The 22818-nt window shown below is 32.5% G+C and overlaps 4 protein-coding genes across 5 annotated transcripts; 1 reads left to right on the top strand and 3 right to left on the bottom strand.

Moving 5' to 3' along the window:
* Positions 1-389: 389 nt before the first annotated feature.
* On the bottom strand, positions 390-3719 carry LOC108841167 (uncharacterized). 2 transcript variants are annotated; one of them, XM_056993341.1, is made up of 5 exons: positions 3090-3719; positions 2545-2739; positions 2324-2461; positions 2134-2217; positions 390-622 (listed from the first exon to the last, which is right to left on the bottom strand). In XM_056993341.1, the coding sequence occupies exons 2-4, from the start codon at positions 2737-2739 to the stop codon at positions 2143-2145; spliced, it is 408 nt and encodes a 135-aa protein (XP_056849321.1). In that variant the 5' UTR covers positions 3090-3719; the 3' UTR covers positions 390-622; positions 2134-2142. The 2 variants fall into 2 exon arrangements, with proteins under 2 accessions (XP_056849321.1, XP_056849317.1); XM_056993337.1 differs by having other exon boundaries at positions 398-622; positions 2134-2223; positions 3090-3707.
* LOC130508628 (glutathione S-transferase T3-like) lies at positions 1037-1726 on the bottom strand. Its single transcript, XM_057004222.1, has one exon. The coding sequence runs from the start codon at positions 1724-1726 to the stop codon at positions 1037-1039; it is 690 nt and encodes a 229-aa protein (XP_056860202.1).
* A 4149-nt stretch (positions 3720-7868) lies between the features above and the next one.
* Positions 7869-10774, bottom strand: LOC108825174 (zinc finger CCCH domain-containing protein 65). The gene is made up of 7 exons (XM_018598505.2): positions 10476-10774; positions 9580-10355; positions 9424-9489; positions 9196-9330; positions 9063-9113; positions 8785-8925; positions 7869-8691 (listed from the first exon to the last, which is right to left on the bottom strand). Exons 1-7 carry the CDS (start codon positions 10630-10632, stop codon positions 7981-7983), a joined length of 2037 nt encoding a protein of 678 aa, XP_018454007.2. The 5' UTR covers positions 10633-10774; the 3' UTR covers positions 7869-7980.
* A 131-nt stretch (positions 10775-10905) lies between these two features.
* On the top strand, positions 10906-12459 carry LOC108823565 (30S ribosomal protein S16-2, chloroplastic/mitochondrial). Its single transcript, XM_018596804.2, has 3 exons — positions 10906-11141; positions 11238-11283; positions 12010-12459. Exons 1-3 carry the CDS (start codon positions 11009-11011, stop codon positions 12224-12226), a joined length of 396 nt encoding a protein of 131 aa, XP_018452306.1. The 5' UTR covers positions 10906-11008; the 3' UTR covers positions 12227-12459.
* Positions 12460-22818: the final 10359 nt, after the last annotated feature.

The raw sequence follows: 22818 nt of genomic DNA, 5'->3' as shown, positions 1-22818 counted from the left end.
TTATTCACAAGTTTAATAAGAAACAATTCTTTTTTGGAAAAAAAATTAAATTGTTCAATAGTTTAATAAGAAACATCAATTTTATTGGAAAAAAAAATTAAATTATTCACAAGTTTAATATAGAGAAGAGTGATAGAGAGAAGAGTGATAGAGAGAAGAGTGATAGAGAGAAGAGTATACTTGTTGTTGATTGTGTTGTTGGAGAGAAGAGTGTTGTTGATAGGGTTGTTGGAGAGAGGAGTGGTAAAGCCGATACAAGTTGAAATAGAGAGGAGAGAAGAGTGATAGAGAGCAGAGTGGTAGAGAGCAGAGAGGAGTGGTAAAGCCGATACACTACATTGCCGATATATATAGAGAGGAGAGAAGAGTGATAGAGAGCAGAGAGGAGTGGTAAAGCCGATACACTACATTGCCGATATATATAGAGTTGGCAGTGTCAAGACACTACATTGCCCGTGAAATGAAGTACAAAGTACAAAGTACAAAGAAACAAAACAAGTTAATTGAAACGAAGTGTAGAAAGAAACAAAATTCTACACTTTCCCGTGAAACACAACAACCATAAAGCTAATAAACATGTGCATTCCCTTCCTGCCATACAACTTCAACTCCAGCCCGTGACCTGCAAAACAAAAGAAAAAACAAATTATATACTGATGAGCACAACAGCAAACAGCAAGCAACCATATTATCCAAGTTATCATATTATCCAAATGATAAGCAAACACCACAAGATCAAGCAAACGACATTGAAGTAACCAAATGAACCACAACTACAACTTAAGCTATCATATTATCCAAACAGCAAGCAACCATATTAGCAAACACCACAAGATCAAGCAAACGAACAAGCTATCATATTATCCAAATGACCCCACAACTCAAGCAAACGACATTCAAGTAACCAAATGAACCACAAGAAACAGCAATCAAACGAACAAGCTATCATATTATCCAAATGAACCACAACTTAAGCTATCATATTATCCAACTTAAGCTATCATATTATCCAAGTTAAGCTACCATATTACCCATCTCAAATCATTTCAGAAATGAGTTTCTCCATGAGGGTGATTTCGCTTGCAGTTAGATGGGTAGGGTCTTTGGCAAGGAGACGCTCAAGGAGTTTCTGTTGCTGTATCTCCTTTTTCACAGCAAGCATGCTATGTATTTCATCATAACCCTGCCTCTTGCGTTTGGCTGCTTTGCAAGCCTTGACACCAGGAGGCCGAACATCCGCAGCTTCCTCCTCAGCCACCACCTCCTTCCTTTTCTCCTTGGGACCTTCTTTGGGCACAGCGAGTGACTTCCATTTCTGATCGAAGCGTAGTTCTCTCCAACAATGTTCAAGGCTGAACTTGATGCCAAGTTCATTCAAGAAGATGTCATGGGCAGCCTTCATGACATCATTCTCGTTTTGGCCACTCGCTTGCTCCCTCACAGCTGCTTCATAGCAGCCGACAAACTTGCACACCTGCTCGTTGATTCTCCCCCACCTCTGCTTACACTGACTCCACTCTCTAGGGACGGCGCCACTGAGCTGAGGGCTTCCGTTGACGTAGTCGACGATTCTCTTCCAAAATGCTCCGGCCTTCTGGTCAGTACTGACGATGGCATCCTTGCTGGTGTTCAACCAAGCACTGATGAGCACAACGTCTTCTTTGGTTGTCCACTTGCGTCTTTGGTTAACGGGAGAGGCTTGTGGGTTTTGGGCTAAAGGTTCCATTTTGGTTTCGGTTTGGGTTTGATATGTGTGTGTTTTAGAAGTGGCTTTGCTATCTTTTTAAACTACTATTTGCTACTACATTTATCTCTAACTACCAAACATTGATCACACAACAACTTCATTAAACTCTAACTATCAAATCACTGCAAACATTTTTTAAAACCTCAGTACAATTCCATATTAATCACACCACAACAACCAACCAATAAACAGATAGAATTTATGATCGATTTTAGTTTAAGCTTCTAGTTGTAGTTCTAGTTATACTTTAAGCTTCTAGTTTATAGTTTATAAACTGAACTACTTGTAGTTCAGTTTATATACGCTTAACATATTAAAAAACAAAAGAATAAACACAATTGCAGGAAACGAAGACACACAAACAGTAATCGAGAGTTGAGTCTTACCTTTGCTTTTCAATCGAAGCAGACCATCTCCAGGTCAGCGACTTTGACACTGAGAACATCAACCTGGCCAGAGAGCCTCTTAACCTGTTCCTGGACATGTAAACAACAAAAAGAAAATGAGTTAATACGTTTTCTTCACTAATGAAACACCAAAAGAGATAAGCAATGCAATGAAGATATAGGATATTACCTCAAGTGACTCAATCTGTTGACTGAGGATGGGCACCTCCTTGATCACCTTCTCAGCCGCCTGCAGGCGGTTAGTGAGCTTCTCGATCTCCTCCTGGACACCGTGAACCCAAGGCTGACGATAATGGAGCCCATCAGCCTTGGTTAAACCATAAAAAAAAACAATTCATCAAAATCAGTATAAGGAAAAGAACATAAATAAACAGAAACATAGATTATTACCTGGTAGTTTATGCATGTGAAGAAGCGCTTCCCAGGAAAAGTGTCTCTCTCCTCCTTCCCCTGAACCTCGTCAATCATTCTCCCACCACAGTAACACCTTGTCGGTATCCCGTACTCCGAATCAGCCACATATTGCAAGCTATTGTTGTACTCAATGTTCCTCTTCATGTCTCTTCTCTCTGCTGCGGGATCCATCTGTAGCAGACACAAAAAAAAAAAAATGTCATCAAAGTCATCAAACAAATCAAAGTATATAGAAAAATATGAGATCAACCCGTCATGACGATTAAAAACCCTTAAACGAGACCCATATAAGAACCGTAACCCTTTATCAATTTCGAACCCTAACCCTAAATCCCCAAATCAATTTTAATCCCAGACAAACCAACCATGAGTCAGTTAATACAACCCCGCATGAAGATTAATTGAAAGCCCCAACACGATTTTGAACCCAACTACGAAAACCCTAAATCGATTAAGAATCGCCGACAACCCTTCCCTGTCCAAAACGCTTGAAAATAACCGCGAATGTACTACATACTAACCTGAGCTCGTGGAGGAAACCGTTCGTCGTCGATTTGATGGTGAAAAGCTCCGGGAATCGGCGTCGCACGAGAATCGCCTCTGAATCGCCTAGACGAGAAAGAAACCCTAGCTTTTGCGGAATAAAAGAAAATGAAAGGTTTCGCGAATTACTCCGCTTCAACTCGAAAACACGGGCCCAATCTCAGCGTGACACGTGCCTTGAACTCCGCTACGGACGGATCACCGCTAAGAGACGGGTCACGCTAATTAGCCCATTTTTTTATTTTTTTTTCTCTTCCGGCCCTATGAACCCGAGCCCATGAACCCCTTAAGAACCACTAATGGGCATGCTCTAATAACAGAAACGAGTTTGGTGTAAGAAGAACGGTGGAAATCAAAAGGGATGCAATTAATCTTCAATCTCCCATGTTTGAACAGAGACGTTTCTTTCTATTTCTGTTTTGTTTGGTTTCTACTCCCAGTTGGTCACTAGAGATGGAGAAAGAGAGAGATTTGTTTTAACAGAAAAGGTGGGATTATTTTGAAGCTAGTGTGTCTAACGAGAGCCTAGTGGGTTTTGAACCCATTTGTTGTTTTTTCTCCGTTTAGGTTGAAGAAGTTATTTTTTTTATTAACAAAAAAGGTTGAAATATCACTAACGTATTTTTATATTTAAAATAAAGAAATAAAAATATAATTTCACTGGTGATTTCATTTCGAAATCTATCCATAAATACGTTCAGTTATTATGTAAAATTTTTAAAATAATGACATAAATAAGCTATATTTGAAGGAATTAAAATTATTTTTTCATGCATTTACTTTTTAGATTGCTTAACCAACCAACATTTTGCTTTAGATTTTTTATTAATAAAATATGGGTATCATGTCAATTAGAATTATACAGCTAAACCCACCTTTTAGGATACTTATCTGTCACTTTAGAGACATTAACAGCGTCCAGTAAATGACATGATTCCTATAATTATCGTTTTCTATCATGTGAATCATGTTTGTTTTATATGCATTACAGAGAACTCCAAACAGTAGAAGTTGTCTCCGATTGAAATTATAACCAAACATTTGGAAGCATTACCCAGCAGGGACAAGATTTCATGTCCCATTTTGTAACAGACGCAAGAATGAGATAAAAAATAAAAATAAATATATAAGTATTGCTGAGAAAGACTATTAAATTCAGTATGATTAGTACTGTGATCAAAAAATCTATTATAAAAATATTACAGTAACTTCCACAAATAAAAAAATTATAGTTTCGTTCTCTCCCGCGTTATCACCTTCAACCTTCAAAATTGATGTTTGTCTATATCTCCTAGTATTGTATGATTACTCATATGAAGTCCAAGCCTTCATAATGGTTTATCCCCCACGGTCAAAGAAACTAAGCAGTGGAATCAATTGAAATTTGTTTTGTATTGGGAACTTTGTTGGATCAAAATAAAAAAAGAATCCAATGCGAAGACAACTTAACGATCATACCCCAATCCACATTGATCTAACTATCAATAAAATAAAACTTTTGGTTTGGATTGTTTGTGAAACCGATATGACTAAAGTTAATGATCCAATTTATGGAAATTGAAACAACTATAAAATGATAAATAACTAACTAATACTCCCTCTGTTTCATTATAAGTGTCGTTTTAGACTTGTGCACACGGATTAAGAAAGCATTTAATTTTGCATATTTTCAATATAAAAACATCATTACCGATACAATTCAACCAATAGAAAAATAGAATGAAGAATAAAGTTAATAAAGTTTGCATTGAAATTCTAAAACGACACTTATTTTGTAACGAAAAAAATTCTCTAAAACGACACTTAATATGAAACAGAGAGAGTATAAATTATTGATTTAAGGATCATATATATATATATATATATATTGACCATTTGAAATTTATTAGCTATTATAAATATTTCATTTGAATCGATCTATATTTAGGTATGGCACACCCCAACATTCTATGTATGTATGTTTCCTCCAAATTTAAACTGAAACAAACAATCCTTCTTGATATTAGTTTCGGTAGATTCTTGTTTTATTTATTTGTCATTCCCTCCAGAACGTTGTTTTCAGATCCTCACTTTAGAAAAAAAAGAATGATAGCTAAAAGCCTAAAATCATATGGTTGTAAAACAGATATCAACAATTCACTATTTGATAGGCACATCAATAGCACCGACGTAACATCTTGTATATATCGATCTCCCTAAAATATAAACTCAATATATTACTAGAATTGATAAATCACTATTGTATTTCCCTTGTGCAATTGAATTAAGAATTCAAATGCAAATATGTCAAAGATTAGGTCCACAAAAAAGTGATAAAATATTGACCAAAACTAATGTTGTATACCTGATTAAGTGTCATGTTATCTATTTGAATTTTAGCAACAAAAAAAAAATCTATTTGAAAGAAACATTTTTTTCCAGAAGAAACATATAAGAAAAGGTTGTATATTGTTAAAAGCATTACAAGTCTTGATTTATTATATTCGATGCACAAGAACAGAGCTGAATATGTTAATCACAAGATTGTGAGCAGAAGAGTAAAGCGAAGCAATTCGCAAGAATTTTACCAACAACCAGAAGAAGAAAACACAACGTTGCAAAACACGTGGTGAAAGAATCGGTTCCGTAAGGACTTGAAGCGCAATAAAACAAAACAAAATTCTTGATTGGACCATTTTCACAATAACAAAAGGATAAAATTTTGTTTAAAAACATAAAATTCAATGCACCGACAATAAATCCTGAGATTCATTCACACAACTAAAATTAAAAATAAAAACAGATGAATAATAAAAGTAGAACGAGACGGAGTGGCGAGAATTGCAGATCGTAGATTTGGTGTCTTGCGTGGGGACATACAATCGATACGACCCAGATTCGAGCTTGCATTTTGTCGTTTGATTGTAAGAAATGATCTCAGACAACGACGTTGAGTCCTTGTTTCTTTACTGCTCAAACAAATTAATATATTTTTTAATCATATAAAAGAGTTCAACGTAATTAGGTGGAAAAGCATTTTGAGCCTAACCAAAAATAAAAATTGAAACTCCCACGTTAAAGTCAAAAAATTAATTTGTATAAGACTAACAGAACGGTCGAATGTATAGATTAGTGTAAAAATCTAACGTGGATTGATCAAAACAAAATAAAAATCTAACGTGGTCAAAAATATATACTCTAATAATTCTAACTACTAGTCTACTAGTACTATTGCTAAAAAGAAAAAAGTCTACTAGTACTATATTATAGGCTTATAGCCTCCCCTGTAGTATATACTATATTGTAAGATATTATAGAAACAGTACTTCCTAGTTATCGTGTGATGGTCCGGAAAAATCTTGTTGAGACTCGTGACAGTTAATTACTATATACCCACCGATATAAATAAATATTCCACTCTGAACTGGATCTGACCAAGTCCAAGTAGTAGTACTGTACTAAATTAATTCCATATATTTTATTTATAATTCAGATTTTCAGAATAACCTTAAGAAACAACAGATGGGTTAGGGCAGACGCATTAAAGGTTCAAGAGGGAAGGTCTCACACTTCCCAAAAAAAAAATATTATAATAATGAATTTGAGTGATCCCGTTTTCCTGCGCCCCTTCTGGACGAACCGGTTCAACACTGTATCGGCGGACCCCACGCCGCGTGGCGGTCCGCGATTAGTCCACATATTTCTTTTTTTTTTTTTAGTAGTCAAACGAAAAAAAATAAAAAAAGAAATAATAAAAAATTAAACTTATGATTCTCTCCCCAAGATCACTGTTGCGGATAGTTCAAAAGATGCAGTTAACCTAAATAACTAGAAAATTAAATGGTAGTTGATGTATTTGAATCGAGAGATGAATTGAAGAGATATATAGAGATCCAAATGCGAGTATAAAAATCCAAAAAGAAGTTGCAGTTAACATATAGTATTACCAGAAAGTTAAATAGTAGATGATGCATTCAAAGAGAGATATAGAGAGACACCAATGGGACCATTAAAATTTCACTTTCACAAATAAAGGAACGAGAGAAGGTAACAACACTAAGAAGAGCACCATATGCTTAGACAGAATCTATAAACCCTATAGAAGAGGGCTTGTGTTTGTACCAGTTGATGAAGCTTTTTTTTTTTCTCATTCACTCTTTTGCTTAAGCTGCAGCAACTACAAAAGGAAGAAACTTAAGTTACACCTTAAAGATGAAGTGATGATGTTTCTCTCATCTTTTACCATGTGTTAACCAACCTCATTCTCAAGGCATCAATTACTTATGCAGAGCTTGAATTTGATTCACTTTTGAGTCTTTTGACAAAACCGGTTTCACCAGATACTATCTGATTTGTGGTTTACATGTCTATTGAGAAGATTGGATTTCATTGCAGTATCTTGGCTAAAAAATGATAGATCACTACTGTGAAGGAAAGAGCAAGTGCCCTTTTTTAACAAACCAACAAGGAAAATAAAAGTACCAAGGACAATGACTAGTTTAGGTGAAAAAAGGTCAAGCACATGCTTATGTAGTGACCACTCTTTTCTAAAACAAAGTACTATTATCAACAAAAGTGTTTACAAGAAAGAAAAAAAGGTAAATTTAACAAGGAAAATAAGAAGGAAACAGATGGAAGAGTGCGCGAGCTTTTAGTTAGCCAATATAATGAAAACTATTTAGGAACCTGTTTCTAAACCTGAGGAGACGTTTCAATGACGATTGCATGATTCAGCTTCAGGCTTAGAGAAAATGCGAAGTCTAAAGGCGGTTAGCAAGAAACATAAAGATCTTATGATTTTGGAATTAAGCTGGAACGAAAGCACAGAGTGCACTGGACACTGAGTTTAGTTTTTTCTTTCTTTCATCTCAAAGAGAAACCAATTATAGATCAGTTTTTGCCGTGGCTGAAGCTTGACAAGAAGTCGAGAATCTTGGACGATATGTTCCCTGAGTTTCTGGTTACACTCTTGTTAACTGTAACGTCTCCGTTGTTTACAGCTTCTTCGGGGCCATTTGTGCGTCTCTCAACTTTACTAGATTCGAACTCTGCAGCGAGTTTCATGGCAGAGTGTAGAGAACTTTGAATGTGTAGGTTAGGCGTTGTCTTGAGGTTTCTACTACTTGCTGGTTCTTCCGATGCAGATGGTAAGAAACTGATTCCTTTTGGAGGCACCACAGGAACAGAGCTTATCTGTTGTGGCTGCTTCAAGCTCTGATTATCAGAGTTATATGTGTTTTGCTTGGACCCAAGAGATGGTTTGGCCTCCTTCTCTTGTGTGGTTTTGTCTAAAGAGAGAAAACTCATACCCTTCGGAGCAACGGATGGTTTTCTCAAAGGAGGAATCTGTGGAGGTGTTGCATGTTCATTGATCTTCGAAGATGATGATGCATCAGATGAGTTTTTTTGGTTAGATTGACTAGAAGGATTCCAAAATGCAGCTGAGCTTGAAACTCTTGCTTGAATCGCAGGTAATCTGGCTATGGCCTGTCTCACGGTTTGTTTATTTGATTTCTGAGGCGAGAAAGGTGCTGCAGCGATGCTACTTGATGAGTTTGTTACATTTGCACTCGGTGCATCTGAAGCAGCTTGTGGAGTACCCTGTCAAGTGAAAATTGGTATATTAAGGATCTAAAAGATCATATATATAATAATAGACTCGGAAGAAGAATCACGAGGAGATTGTTTCTTTACCTTGTGCGAAAACAAACACTTATCACCCCTGTGGCAGAAACCTTTGATCGTGATATTGTTGCAAGGGTATTTGGACAGATCATGGTCGTACGGACAATCATCTCCTTTCATACATGACTGAGTTGCAAAGTAGCAGCAAGGCTGAAACAACAAGAGGACATTGAACATTTAATGATTAGAGACTAGAGAAACAAATATAAATTCAGCTTTTGTCTAAATAATTGCTGCTATATAAAGTTCAGAAGAGTAGTATATGTTCTTGAAACAGAAAACCATACCATAGATTTGGTTTCCGGAATTGTATCGTGTGAAAATTTGCAGTTTTTCCCCTGCAAAACATGGAAATGTTTTTCCATCAGGAACAAGGATACAAAGCTATAACTCTAAAGAATCCAGCGCCACTGTGCATACCTCTTGGCACCGTCCCTTGAGAAAGTGTCGACAATAGCTAATAGGTTTTGGTTTCGGAGCTACTGGTGGTTTGAGTTTCAACTTCTTTACGCCAAGTGCTATACGCTCCTGAGCTCTTTTCTTCCGAGCTTTTGCCTGCATGAAAATAGCTTAATCAATAAGCAAACATCTCATGCCACACACAAAAAAAAAAACTGATTGCAAGCTATTCCCATGAAGATATGTTACCTTCTTTCTAGCTTTTGCTTCCTTAGAAGGCACAGATTTTTTCTTTATTGAAGTTTGAGAAGCCATCTGCAGACAAAAAATGTAAAAACACAAGTCAGATTTTGTAAATGCCATACAGGAGATCATAATATAATCAGCAACATAGCATTCCGATACCTGTTCTTGGTTTTTGGAAGTTAGATCATTCTCCTTGACTTCACTTTCACCATTCAATACCTCAAAACCAGAACAAGTACTCTTACTAATAGTCTCTTCTCCTCTTCTATCCAATACCTCTTGTGACACAGGCGTCTCCTCGTGACTCTCCACAGGTAGATCATCATCTCCTATAAGCATCATATTATCATCCCCAGATATCTCTCCTTCTTCGACATCATCCTCATCTTCAACCATCCGAAGAATAGAATCAGTCAAAACATGACTACTAGTAACACGTTCCATCTCTCCATCATTAGTCTCCAAGACTCCAGAACTAACAACTTCAACTAATCTGGGAACTTCCTCTCCCTTAGTCCTAACAACTTCAGAAACCTTCTTCTCATCATCTTCAACTGAATCTACTTGAACCTCCTCTGCAACACTTTGAACAAGATCAATAGTTTGTTTGGCCATACCATCATCATCACCATAGTCATTCACATCCAATGCCTCACAGAGATCCACACAACTCTCCTGAGCAAAGTCTCCACTTGCATTGATAATCAGCTCAAACTCGTCGAAAAAATCCTTGTGCTGGCTACGAACAGATGCATCTTGCAAGTCGATTCCGTCGAAAACATCTCCAAGCATCAAACTATTCTCCAGCGAAACCGTTTCCACGTTCTCAGTCCTTGAAACTCCATCGGATCTTGGCTCGAGGATCGATAAACTCTCAGTCGTCAGCATTTCACCACCAGGCTCGCAAGCTTCTCCCGGAGACACTTGAGCGGTCTCTACGCTCAGAAACACACACAAAAAGCATCAGATCATAAAATCGAAATTGTTAAAGCTCAAAATCACAGAGAAAGAAGTTCGAATTGCGATAAGAGAAGATGAATTAAAAGCATTCTCACCTGTTGTAGCGACCAGCTCCCGAAGAACATCCGGTGTGGCGAGAGATATTTGGTTATTGTTTTCGAAACTCGAGCAGAGGTGATCAAGCACAGAGCGAAAACTTCGAGTCGGGAGATGCGAACGTCGGTGAGGAAGCGCAGCGACGGAAGAGTCCATCGTCTTCGCCCGTACAATAATCTCTACCGGAGCTGATCGTCTAGCCTTCGTCGTCGGAGAAAGGCCGTCCTGTGGCGGCGAACCGATTTTGTAAAATCTATAAAATAAAATTAAAAACCTCTTGTCTACAGAGAGGTTTCGGATGATAGATGGAAACACCGTCTTGATTATGTAACGGCGCCGTGAAAACTTAATTAAAAATAGACGGTTTTGAGTTATTTTCGAAGCGGCGTCGTTTTAAGGATCCAAAAAAAAACCCTAAAACCTTATCGATCTATGTCTGTCACACTCTCCTCTATCTGTGTCGAGCTCATTATCCGAAATCGAATTGATCGGATTTGATCATTTTGTGAGTTTCGTCAAACGGAAGAGAAAGATGGTTGTGAGGCTGCGATTATCGAGACTCGGATGCAAGAACCGACCCTTCTTTAGGGTAATGGCGGCGGATAGCAGATCTCCGAGAGACGGGAAGCACATCGAGGTCTTGGGTTACTTCAATCCTTTGCCAGGTGATTGATTTAATTAAGATAATGTCTGTATTCTTTGTTTTGATATTTCGATTTGCTCTTTTTTTTTACACTATTTCTGTGTGTGTGTGTGTGCAGGGCAGGACGGTGGTAAGAGAATGGGTCTCAAGTTCGATCGAATCAAGTATCTTCTCTTCTCTTTTTCCTCGTACCTTTTGATAGTTCATATGTCGGCTTTACCGTTGAATTTATGAATGTTTAGGCCATTGTTATTAAGGGAAGCCTCTCTTAGCTTATTGATACATGAATGGAGCTTGAAAGATTATGCTTTACATTATTACTCTTTTAGTAGGTTCCTTTGTTCAAAAGTAAGGAAGCAATGCGTTTTTTTTCTTTCAAATCTTGTTTCTTGGGATTGTCTTCTACTTACTTAAATCACTCGTCTGAACTTCTGGGTTTCCTTCCTGCATTTTGAAATGTTTATGTTTTAGCTGCCTCTCGGAATCTTAAATATATTAGCTAGTTGAAGCAATGCATGTACGTACCTCTTCCTAGTTCAAGAAACAGATCAGATTTTGTGGAAACGTTTTTAACAAGTTTTACTGTATACATAACATAGGGAACTCCTTCTCGTTGAGTCTTTCTGTGGAACTTCTGATCTGAGCTATTGCCTTTCATATACAACCCTCTTTTGCATAAGTAATATGGTGATCATGTAGCTTTAGAATCTTGTCAATTGTCATGCTCTTTTGTATCATTTAAAATTGAAGTTTTTTTATGCCGTCTAGATAGTAGCAGAACACATTGCCAAGATTGCATAAAACCTGGTCACACAATCAAACTTCTTGTTCTGAATGTAGTTTTTTTTTTATTCATAGACATTTTGTTCGGCTTTTTTTTTTCTGTGCAGGTACTGGTTATCTGTTGGTGCCCAGGCATCAGACCCGGTTCAGCGTCTCCTTTTCAGATCCGGTTTACTTCCTCCTCCTCCAATGGTGGCTATGGGACGTAAAGGTGGAGAACGAGACACTCGCCCTGTTGATCCAATGACTGGTCGCTTTGTCGACGCTGAGAAGAAACCACCCGTTATAGATAATCAGCCCAAGGAAGAAGACAAGAGTCCATGATTCCTTAGACTTAAGGAAGAAGAAGAAGAAGATGCAGAAGACGAGAGAGTTCGTTCGTGAACTAATGGCGTTAGCCTTTTGTCTTTGTAGCTTCGAAAATTCAGTTTGGTACTTTCTAGTTGATCTTGGTTCTATTTTATTCCTTTGCAAAAATTCACTATGTTTGATGTGTTTAAACGGAAAGGCGTGTTGAGGTCTTGAGGGACTCAGGTTATAAGTTTTGAGGTTTATGATGTGCTTATCACCACTACCTATATAAGCTATTCTTTAACCGATTGATATGGTATCGAGTGAATATGATCTTGAATCGGGTTAAAAATATAGTTTCTGTCAAATAATCCGACACCGATGAATCTTCAACTATTTGAGATTTTAGGCTCGACCATGATGCATGATCACAAATGAGAGAACCTGACTCATGTTAATGACACACGGATTAGCTGAAATAAGGACAAGACTTGGGTTCACCCCCTATTGGATTCACCTCCTATGGTGAACCTTTAAATTCACCACTTCCCTAATAACTAATTAAATTGTCAACTAGATTAATGATAAAATAATTTAAAAAATAAATAATATAATATTTAATAATGCTAATATCACTATTTAATCCCTAAAGTCAAACTCTATATCCTAAATCCAAATTCTAAACCCTAAATCCAAATTCTAAACCCTAAATTTTAACTTATAAACCCAAACTCTATATCCTAAACCCAAACCATAAATCATAAACCAAAAAATCTAAACTCTAAACCCAAAACTATACCCTAAACTCAAACCCTAGACCCTAAACCCAAATCTTAGACTCTAAACCTAAACCATAAACCCTAAATCCAAACCGTAGATCCTAAACCCAAACTCTAGACCGTAACCCAAACCATGACTCTAAATCTAAACTTTAATTTTCAATCTTAAATTTCAAAAGAACAACATCAATATTAATCTAAATATTTAGGGTATAGAGTTTGGATTTTGTATTTACGTTTTGGGTTTAGAGTCTATGATTTGGGTTTAGGGTATATGTTTGGGTTTAGAGTTCATGTTTTTGGGTTTATGATTTATGGTTTGGGTTTAGGGTTTAAGATTTAGGTTTAGGGTATAGAGTTTGGGTTTATAATTTAGAATTTAGGATTTAGAATTTGGATTTAGGATATAGAGTTTGAGTTTATTGATTAGATAGTGACATTAGCATTATTAAAATTGACACTATTTAATTTTTTAATTATTTTGGTTTTTGAAAAAGTTATTTAATATTTTTTAATCATTAATCTATTTGGCATTTTAGTTGATTATTAGGGAGGTAGTGAATTTAAAGGTTCACCATAGGGGGTGAACCAAATTCTTATCCCTTGAAATAAATAGTCAAGCTCATTAATGCACGAATCGATGAATCATAGAAACTTAAATGCTTATTAGTGTTTACAATTGCCTCGGCCATGTTTTTCAGTCTAGAGACATTTATTTTAATTCAAAGACATTTATTTTAATTAGATGATTCATGTTTTAGAAAAAAATATTATTTTTAAAAAGATCGTATTTTATTTTTTCAATGTATGTAATAATAGCAAATTGTGAATTTTAAAAATATCAATTGTATTTACTAAATTTTGATTGGTTAAAAAATCATAAAAATAGCTAAACATAAAAATAATGCATTTATTATTAAAAAAATCGTATTTTTTTAGAAATATGAAAATTCTAAAATATACATTTTTTTAAAACTAATGGAGTATTGGCTAGACTGCTTTTAAAAATGTAATTTGTTTGTATGACCAAAAATATGAAATGATTAGTTGAACGTTGATATCGTCATTGGAAACTTATTGAAACAAGGTTTTCACTAATTGACTATTTGGACTGTTATTTTTTTTCTTTACGAAATGACTGTTTTCATTTTATCACCAATTGTACACCCAGTCAATAAACATTCTGGCTTCGCCCCTGATTTTATGACTTAATATGAATTATAAATAGACGGAATTCTAAAGAAATAAAGTCTTTTAGAACCATGTCTCATGCATACATAAAGCGTAAAACAAAATCTGGTATTGCAAATCAGTGTGTTATGTTTGTGATATATACATATTCTTTTCAAAATCCAATTGCAGAAAGGAGGCTGGTACCAGCTTAACGATGAGCAACCAGGGGAGAGGCCTCCTGAATGCAAGCAACAGTAAACAAAAATGTTTGTGGGGTTTTTGAGTGGAAGTGTTTTTTCTTAACGAAGTTTTGGTTACGAATGTACGTATATCCTCTATGCCAAAAGAAAAAAAAAATCCTCTGTGGAAAAATTCATATAATTTTAAATCAATTTTTTGAAGTTTAATAAATCTTTCCTAACGCGAGAATTCAACTCATGACTTTTCGATTTTTATTAAATCTAAAAGTTTTAGCTTCGTTGGTTTGGTAAAGTTCTCATGCAATACAATTTTTTTTTGAAAGATTGGGCTCTCACTAAGTATTTGATAAATTATTATTGGTGTCTTTTAAGGAAAAACTTTATATCAAGTAATTTTGATTTTATTATTTTCTGTATTCTTGAAAAAAATAAAATATAAGAAAACAAATTTTGTCTTTTTTTGTTTTGTCGCAGGAATGGAGTAGTAATAATATATATGGTCAAAAGTCAAATTAATTACAAATGACATTAACCGACGTAATAAAATTCAGTGAGCGCATTACCGACGTAATAAAATTCAGTGAGCGCATTCAAAAGAAAAAAAAACTAGCCTACGTAAAATCAAAGATAATCTATATGAATGTTTTTTTCTTTTTTTCAATAGTTGATTAGATTGTTGATTATTACTCAAATGGACTGTTTTTCCACAAGTAATAGCAGTTTAATCATGGGGTCATTTTGATTCTCTGTTGTCTGATTTTGATCTCAAAATACATATATATGAAGTGAGATCTGACTATCTGAGAAGCAGCTAAAGAAAACAAATTGCAATCCACTCTTTTCTTTCCACAGTGCCGGTCCGAAGATATATTGGGTCCAACACAAAACTGAAAAAAATAAAATTTAATAATAAATTAAAAAATTATTGAAACAGTAATTTACAATTAAAAATTAAAATATCCCTTAAACTTATAAAGATATCAATTCTGGGAATTTTCTTTCTATTAGTTTTATATTAGGTTAAGATCCGCGTCTTACACAAAATAAATATTATATATAAATTAATTTTATGTATTATATGTTTTTATATGAAATATATATATACATAGAGAATTTTTAAAAATTTAGTAACTGTTACGTATATAATTAAATTGTTGCAAACACATAAATAAATTTCATTAATCCAAACAAACACTTTTTCTATTTTTCATCATTTGCATTTTTATAACAAAAATTAAAATCACTGATAACAAATTTTTTGGGATGTTTAATAGTTTTAGTAATTTATAACTAGGTATTCTTATATGGTATATAATTTATTTAAAATATTAGTTTGGTTATTTCGTTTCTGAGATATTCCCTCATTGTTCAAGGAGGAAGTGGTTTATTGGTTGTTTGGCTGTGGACAATCTCTATAAATATCTTTCATAGGGTTCTGAATCTGTTGTTTCATGCTTGTTTGTAGCCTTTGCCGGTGACTTTTGGTTTCAGTTGTCTTTATCTTTCTTTGCTGTTAAGTGTATGTGTTTGTTGGCATCCCTTGTTTGGCTTAGTTTTCAGAGTATGTTTTGTGTGACCGCTGGCTTGTGTACCGGATGTAATCCTTTCGGTTTAAAAACGCCAACTTGTAATCTTTCGTGTTTCTTATTAATAAAACTAGGTATATAGAACCCGTGCGATATTGCACGGGAACTCATTTTATTTTAGCCAAAATTTATAAAAGAAAATTTTGTAATTTTTTTTACAATTCCTATCAAGAAAATAATGTATTAAAAAATTATCATGAATAAAATTTTATTTTTATTGATAATACTAAAAATATGTATTTGTTTTACAGATTTGGTTGTAACAAAATTACAAATATGTCTAGCTATATTAAATGACATATACATCTTATTATCCCTTAAGTTGAATTATTTTGAGTTTTTGAATACAACTGAGTATTTTAAATTTTCATAATCTCATTCTATCATTTGGTAGTTTCAAATTTAATAGTATGAAAATTTTGAGATTAAATAAAAACATTTATAGACACTATCATATTTTTATTTCTTTCTTTAGAAAAAACTAATTTAATTCAGTTTCAAGTCTATTCAACTTATTTATTTTCGAGTTGTTTTGAATCAAAAAAATCGTAGAAAAAAATATTAATTTTATTTATACTATTTCAAAAAGGTAGAACAAAATTGTATGATTGTTCTAACATAAATGCTGTTTTTTAATTATTGTATTTTTATATGTTAATATATTCAAATCTTTTTAACATTTTAAAAGATGTCATTATTAATAGTCTAAATATATTTCAATTTATTTAAGCCAAAACTACAGATATAAACATATCAAACTTTATCTTAAATAAAATTTAAACTTAAAAATAATAACTTTTTTGAAACAATGCTCATTTACAATATTTTTAGAATTTCTTACAAATGCAGCTATTAAACAGGAAAATTCTTATATATATATATACCCAGTGCGATCAATATGTTCAAACGTAATACATAAACCTAAAACAATTGATAATTTAGTTCTAAGTCTATGTCCAATAATCACCTCACGACTTCGTCCTATCAAATAAATTGGAAATGATAAAAGTGCAACTAAATAAGTTATTTCTACTTGATACGTCAGACTCTTGAAAAAAATAGTAATTGTATGATGGAAATATTGAAAAATTGAAAGCACATACCATGAAAATCAAAAGAAAACTGTTGGTGGTGGTGATATTCATAAACTCTTTCACAAATTTGGAGTTAAAGTAATAATTTGCTGAAAGGAAAGTTACTGAAAAATTAGTTAGTTTTCTAGAAGTTTCAGTGATGAGTTTAAAAAATATTTGGAAGTCAGTTACAATATATAATTGATGAAGATGTCAACTGAATGAAACGTTGTATTTGTTTGCGGAAGAGATACGATCGCTAACTCATGATCTGAACGGGTGCTTTGTAGCATTAAGAAAACTGTCTTTCTTCACTTCATTAATTATGTTTAATTTCTTTTCATTAATATTTTTCTATAAACCAAACCGAGAATTGATTTTTTTTTATTTGATTTAATTTAGAAAAGACACAACCTTTCAGCATAAATAATTCACCATTTTATTATCAATTAGATTAGCAAAAACTTTACTTTTAGAAAAATATAAACATGGATTATTTATGAGAAATTGCCAAAAATACCATTTTCATAGTACCACTTTTCATGTTTACACTAACCACTTTTACCACTACTTTTAATGAAGGGTTTAGATTTGAAGGTTTAGGATTTAGGGTTTAGATTTGATGTTTTAGAGTTTAAGGTATATAGTTTAGGGTTTAGAGTTGAGGATTTAGGGTTTAGAGTTGAGGATTTAGGGTTTATAGTTTAGACTTTAGGGTTTAGGGTTTAGGATATTGAATTCAGGGTATATAGTTTAGGGTTTAGGGTTTAGAGTTGAAGATTTTGGGTTTAGGGTTTAGAATTAGAGGTTTAGGATTTAGAATTTGGGATTAAAATTTTGAAAAGCATATAAAAACAAAGATATAAGTGTTTTTACCATTTCAATAAATAAGGTATTTTTGAAAATGTGTCTTTAGTAGTGATAAAGATGAATAATGGTACCTTGAAAGTGGTATTTTTGAAAATTCACCTTTATTTATAGATTTTGAAAAACTTTCTTTGAAAAGTCACATCTTTTCAATTTAAATAGTTGCAATTTTTATCAAAGAAGAGACACAACCTTTTAACTAGTCGTATATTTTAATAAAAAAGAGACACAACCTTTTATAAGAAGACACATTTGACAAACAATCACAACTTTTCACAAGATTTGAGATACCTATAAAACACACACATTCTTTGGAATTAATTAGGATTCCTATTATTAGTAGATGAGGTGATAAAAAACGACAAATAATTTTTAAGAAACTAGCTAGCTACGCATGCACTAGTCTACAGAGTTTTTGTCAAACATAACAAAAAGTCTAGAGTTATGTTCCCTCACAAGTCACAACCTAACAAAACACAGGACTGAAATAATCAATCATTTATCTTTGGACAAAATGTATCATGAAGTCAGATTATTCAATCAATGGATACTAATCAAAAAGGTCTCGCGTACAATTATTCGGAACTTTAATTTGATTCATTTGAAGTTCCAATTTTCTTAAAAGAGCTGACTTTTTACATATGAAAGTAGGGCCATGTAACTATTCAGAAATAGTATCAGGTATAAGTTATGAGAAACATATCACGTCTCTTTTAAAGGAAAGACAAATAATTATTCTTTTTGGTAAAATTGTTAAATAAAGATAGATATAAAATAATAAAGATAAAACAATTCGATGATACGAATGCTGAGAAATACTAATTTCTATATGACGTAACATATATAAGTATACAAAATGTATTAAAATGATGTGTATAAATAAAAGACAATACTAGTGTTTATCTTAATTACAACTAGATTTTGATTTGCGTTTTCAAAGTTTGAAAGTGGTCTTCTTGTATAAGTCATGAATCTTATTATCTTTTTACCTGTGAAATATATCAAATCTAAAATAGTTAGAACAAAAGAATCATATTACTCTCTTATCGTATAAGGGTATATATAAACAGAAAATACTTACATTCTTATCTACTAAGATGATTTCCATAGTTTAGTCTGACAATAAAATGTGTTGTTTTCAAATGTGTATGACTTTTACATAGACCAACCAATCTGATTTGAAACGTTTCAAATCCTTAAGCGTTGTGATTTTGTTATTAGGAAGCATAGGTAATTTTTTTATTTTTATTTATACATTTTGTTTAGGATACGTTGGATTTATAATAACAAAAGAAAAACATGTTTAGGTTAAGAGTACTTTTAGAGATAACCAACTGCAGTTGTGTTGTTATTTTTTCATATTTTGTGGATCCTATAATAATGAGTAACAAAATTCGGTGAGATAAGCTAGAGAACAAAACACTATTTCATTATTTTCTTTTTTTGGATTGGCTTTAAATGATTTTGAATGTTGCCCAAGTTACTGAAAACATATTACGAATTAACTAAAAGCTCAAGAATTTAACTAAAATATATTTGTACGTAAGATTTAAAGATATTCTGTAATTAAAAAAAATTAATTAAATATTTTAGTAGATATCATTTAATTTGCAAACCGCATGTAGGAGATTAGTTAGGTGATACAATCAAATGTGAATCGTTATAAAACATGTAAAATTTTTGGCTGTAGAATTGTATGTAATATTTTTTAGAGTTTGTAATAGTATAATATATTCAGCGTTAAAAAAAATATAACTAATAACTGTTGTTCTAGTTTAAAAATGGTGAATTAATCAAAATATCTTTTGAAGATAACTCAAAACTATGAATATTGTTATTTACTTAACCATAAAATAATATATTTGCCATTTACATGATATACATATTTTTGGCCTTGCATAAAATAGTCGTGTTGCATTAAGCTCTTATAATATATTATTTATCATGTATATTGTAAGGCCATAAAATCATTTAAGGCAGATGTTATTTTAGCTGTGTTATAGGAAGATATATTGTTCTGTAATTAGCAATGTTCTAAAAAGCGGTCTAGGCGGCCGCCTAGACAACGCTTAGGCGCTAGGCATTACATGACCGTGGCGATTACTCTTTAAACCGTCTAGATAATTACAATATTATAATAACAAATAATATTTAATTTATTATTCATAAATTATAATAATTAATATATTGTAATATATATTCTTATGAAAATACTTTTTTATCATATATAAATAATAGTTTTTACTATTATTAAGTATAAAACATTACATATATTTAATATATTGCTATAATTTATAAACGCTTAAACCGCTGAACTAATAATCTAGGCGTCCGCTTAGTCGTTCTAGGCGTTAGGCGTTAGGTCGCCGCCCGCTTAGCGCCTAACGCTTTCTTGAACACTGGTAATTAGTACCAACATGGAATCGAATTTTCGTAGGAGTTGGAACTCAAGTGAGATATAAAGTGTGTGACTGGAAAAAAATTGGAGTAATTAGGAGAAAATATATAAGTGAAAATGGGAGGAAAAGCAAAAGTGGGAAAGAGAGTAAAGTAGAGTAAATGTATTTACTCTCATTTAAGTTGGAGTAAATTAGAGGAAATGGGAAGAAACAGGTTTCCACCTGATTGGCTGAATGCAGAGTAACTCAGCAAAAAGGAAAATTTACTCCACTCTTTTCTCGCTAACGTTACCTTTCAGTCAAAAAATATATATCTTGTATATGGTAAAGTCTTGCACCGATGAAAAGTCGCTTATCATGTTAAAGCTTAAACATATTCATAATAAATTGTAAACTGAATATTTTTATAATGATATATTCATAAATGGTAGTATATATTTTTGATTGCAAAACGTTTAATGCATTAATGTTAAAACTAGATATTTAACCCGCACACCCGTGCGGGTGTTAATTTTCACATTTTTATAAATAGATAATTGTTTTTCATACTTAGTATTATATATTTATATGTATTATAATATAGTTAATTGTATAAGTATTTAAATATTTTTAGAATTCTATACATCATAATCAAACCTGAATCAAATAGGTAATATGTTTACTTTTAGTTATTTTTTTTTTATTTTTAGGTTAAGTTTAGTTTGAATGTAAAATACCGAACTGAATCAGTTAATATTGTTACTTTTGGTACAAATTTCTGAACCGGTTTCAAATACATTAGTTTTTGAATATTTGTAGGTTTCTATATATCATAACTGAATTCATCTGGATTCAGGAAGACCCAGTTCAAAACCCACATAAAATTTGTAATGCCCGAATGAATCCAAACTCAAAAAAAACTGATACCCAAAAGAAATAACCTATAGCTGAATAGATGCAGAATGTTATGTCTAACTGGTTATGTAAGCACAACGCAAATAAAAAATAGTTTGTTAGCCATTTTGAATTTTTGTCACAAATAAAGTAATTTTTTTCAAATATGTTGATTATTATAGTTAATATGTAAAATAAAAACTGCCAATATATTATAGCAAATATAATTAATGAAATAGTTAAAAAGATGAGAAATGAATGTAAAAATTTTTAAAAAAAATTGAAAACAAACAAAATTTGTTTTGTATTTTTGTAATAAATGATGTCAATTTTTTAGTAAAGATAATAAATGAAATGATTATAATTGATTAAAAATAATGAAAATCTGTAAAAATCACTTAAAATAGGCAAGTATTATTTTATTATATATATATATATATATATACATGAATATAAATCAAAACAACAAATATATATATATAAACATGAATATAAATCAAAAAACAAATTATGGTTGTCAGTGCTTTGACTAAGGGTTCTCCACTGATTAGTGGTTATTTTCCACTGATTAGTGGTTCCAAATAAAAGATGGAGAAAGTGATCTTAACACCTCAGAGATTAATGTTTTAGGCACTAAAATATTAAAAGATCAATTTTGTAAGTGAATAAATGAATCATTAATGAAATAAAGTATAAATAAGAAATAGCCAATTAACATAAGTTTCCAGATTAAATGGTTAAAATATTTATAAGTAAATTAGTGGGCCTATCTAATAGACTCAAAATTAGACATATTTAGGTTGTTTTGTGAATAATGATGTGGTTCCAAGAAAAAGGCATGCAATATATATTGTTTGATCTGAGTGGGATAGGTTTAATAAAAAATATTAACAACATGTCAACATATGTTTTTCGTTGTGATTTCAACGTGAAAAAACTAAATATACTTTTTCTAATTATTTTGATATACATTCCTTTTATTGTTAAGAGAAATCCAACTTTTAGGTAACAGTATATATGCAAAAGATATTCGTTTAGTCTATAATTAAATGTAGCTGATTAATTAATATTTTAAAATCTCTATATTAAAGCCTAATGGCAATCCATTGTAATTATTGTGAAAAACTAAAGGTTAAGTACTATTTATATTTCACTTTTAATAGTTTAGATAGGATTAGGGAATAGAAATGACGGACTAAAGAAATAAAGGCATGGGAAAAGTTGACTCATGGCAGATCCAAAATCTATCAAAGGTGTCATGGGTAGAATTTTTACTGCGGATTAGGAGTGTCAGAATGAAGACTTTACTACTAGAACTACCGATTCTTCATTGTTTTATGGAACAAACTAAAATATATTGAGATTTAAGGGATGCCCCCATCTTCCTCTGTAGATCCACCATTGGGGAATAGATGCGTACGATTAGGAAAAAATGCTGCAATATGATTGGGCTATAATTTATGGTTGTTTAGAATTAATGTTTTAATTTAAAACAGTGGCATAAAACTCTTCTTTCTGATTGGTCAAATTAATAGGCTCAGAAATTATTTTTAAAAAATAAACAAACAATGACAAAAACGTAAATAATTTGAAAACCTAAAACTAGAGAATCTTAGTAGGATTCTGATTTAATAATATACATATATCTAAACATTTTGATGTGTACAATACAAAG

Source organism: Raphanus sativus, chromosome 2 (assembly GCF_000801105.2).
Source record: "Raphanus sativus cultivar WK10039 chromosome 2, ASM80110v3, whole genome shotgun sequence".
Lineage (NCBI taxonomy): Eukaryota > Viridiplantae > Streptophyta > Magnoliopsida > Brassicales > Brassicaceae > Raphanus > Raphanus sativus.
Note: the sequence above shows the minus strand (reverse complement) of the source record. Positions and strands in the feature narration are given on the sequence as shown.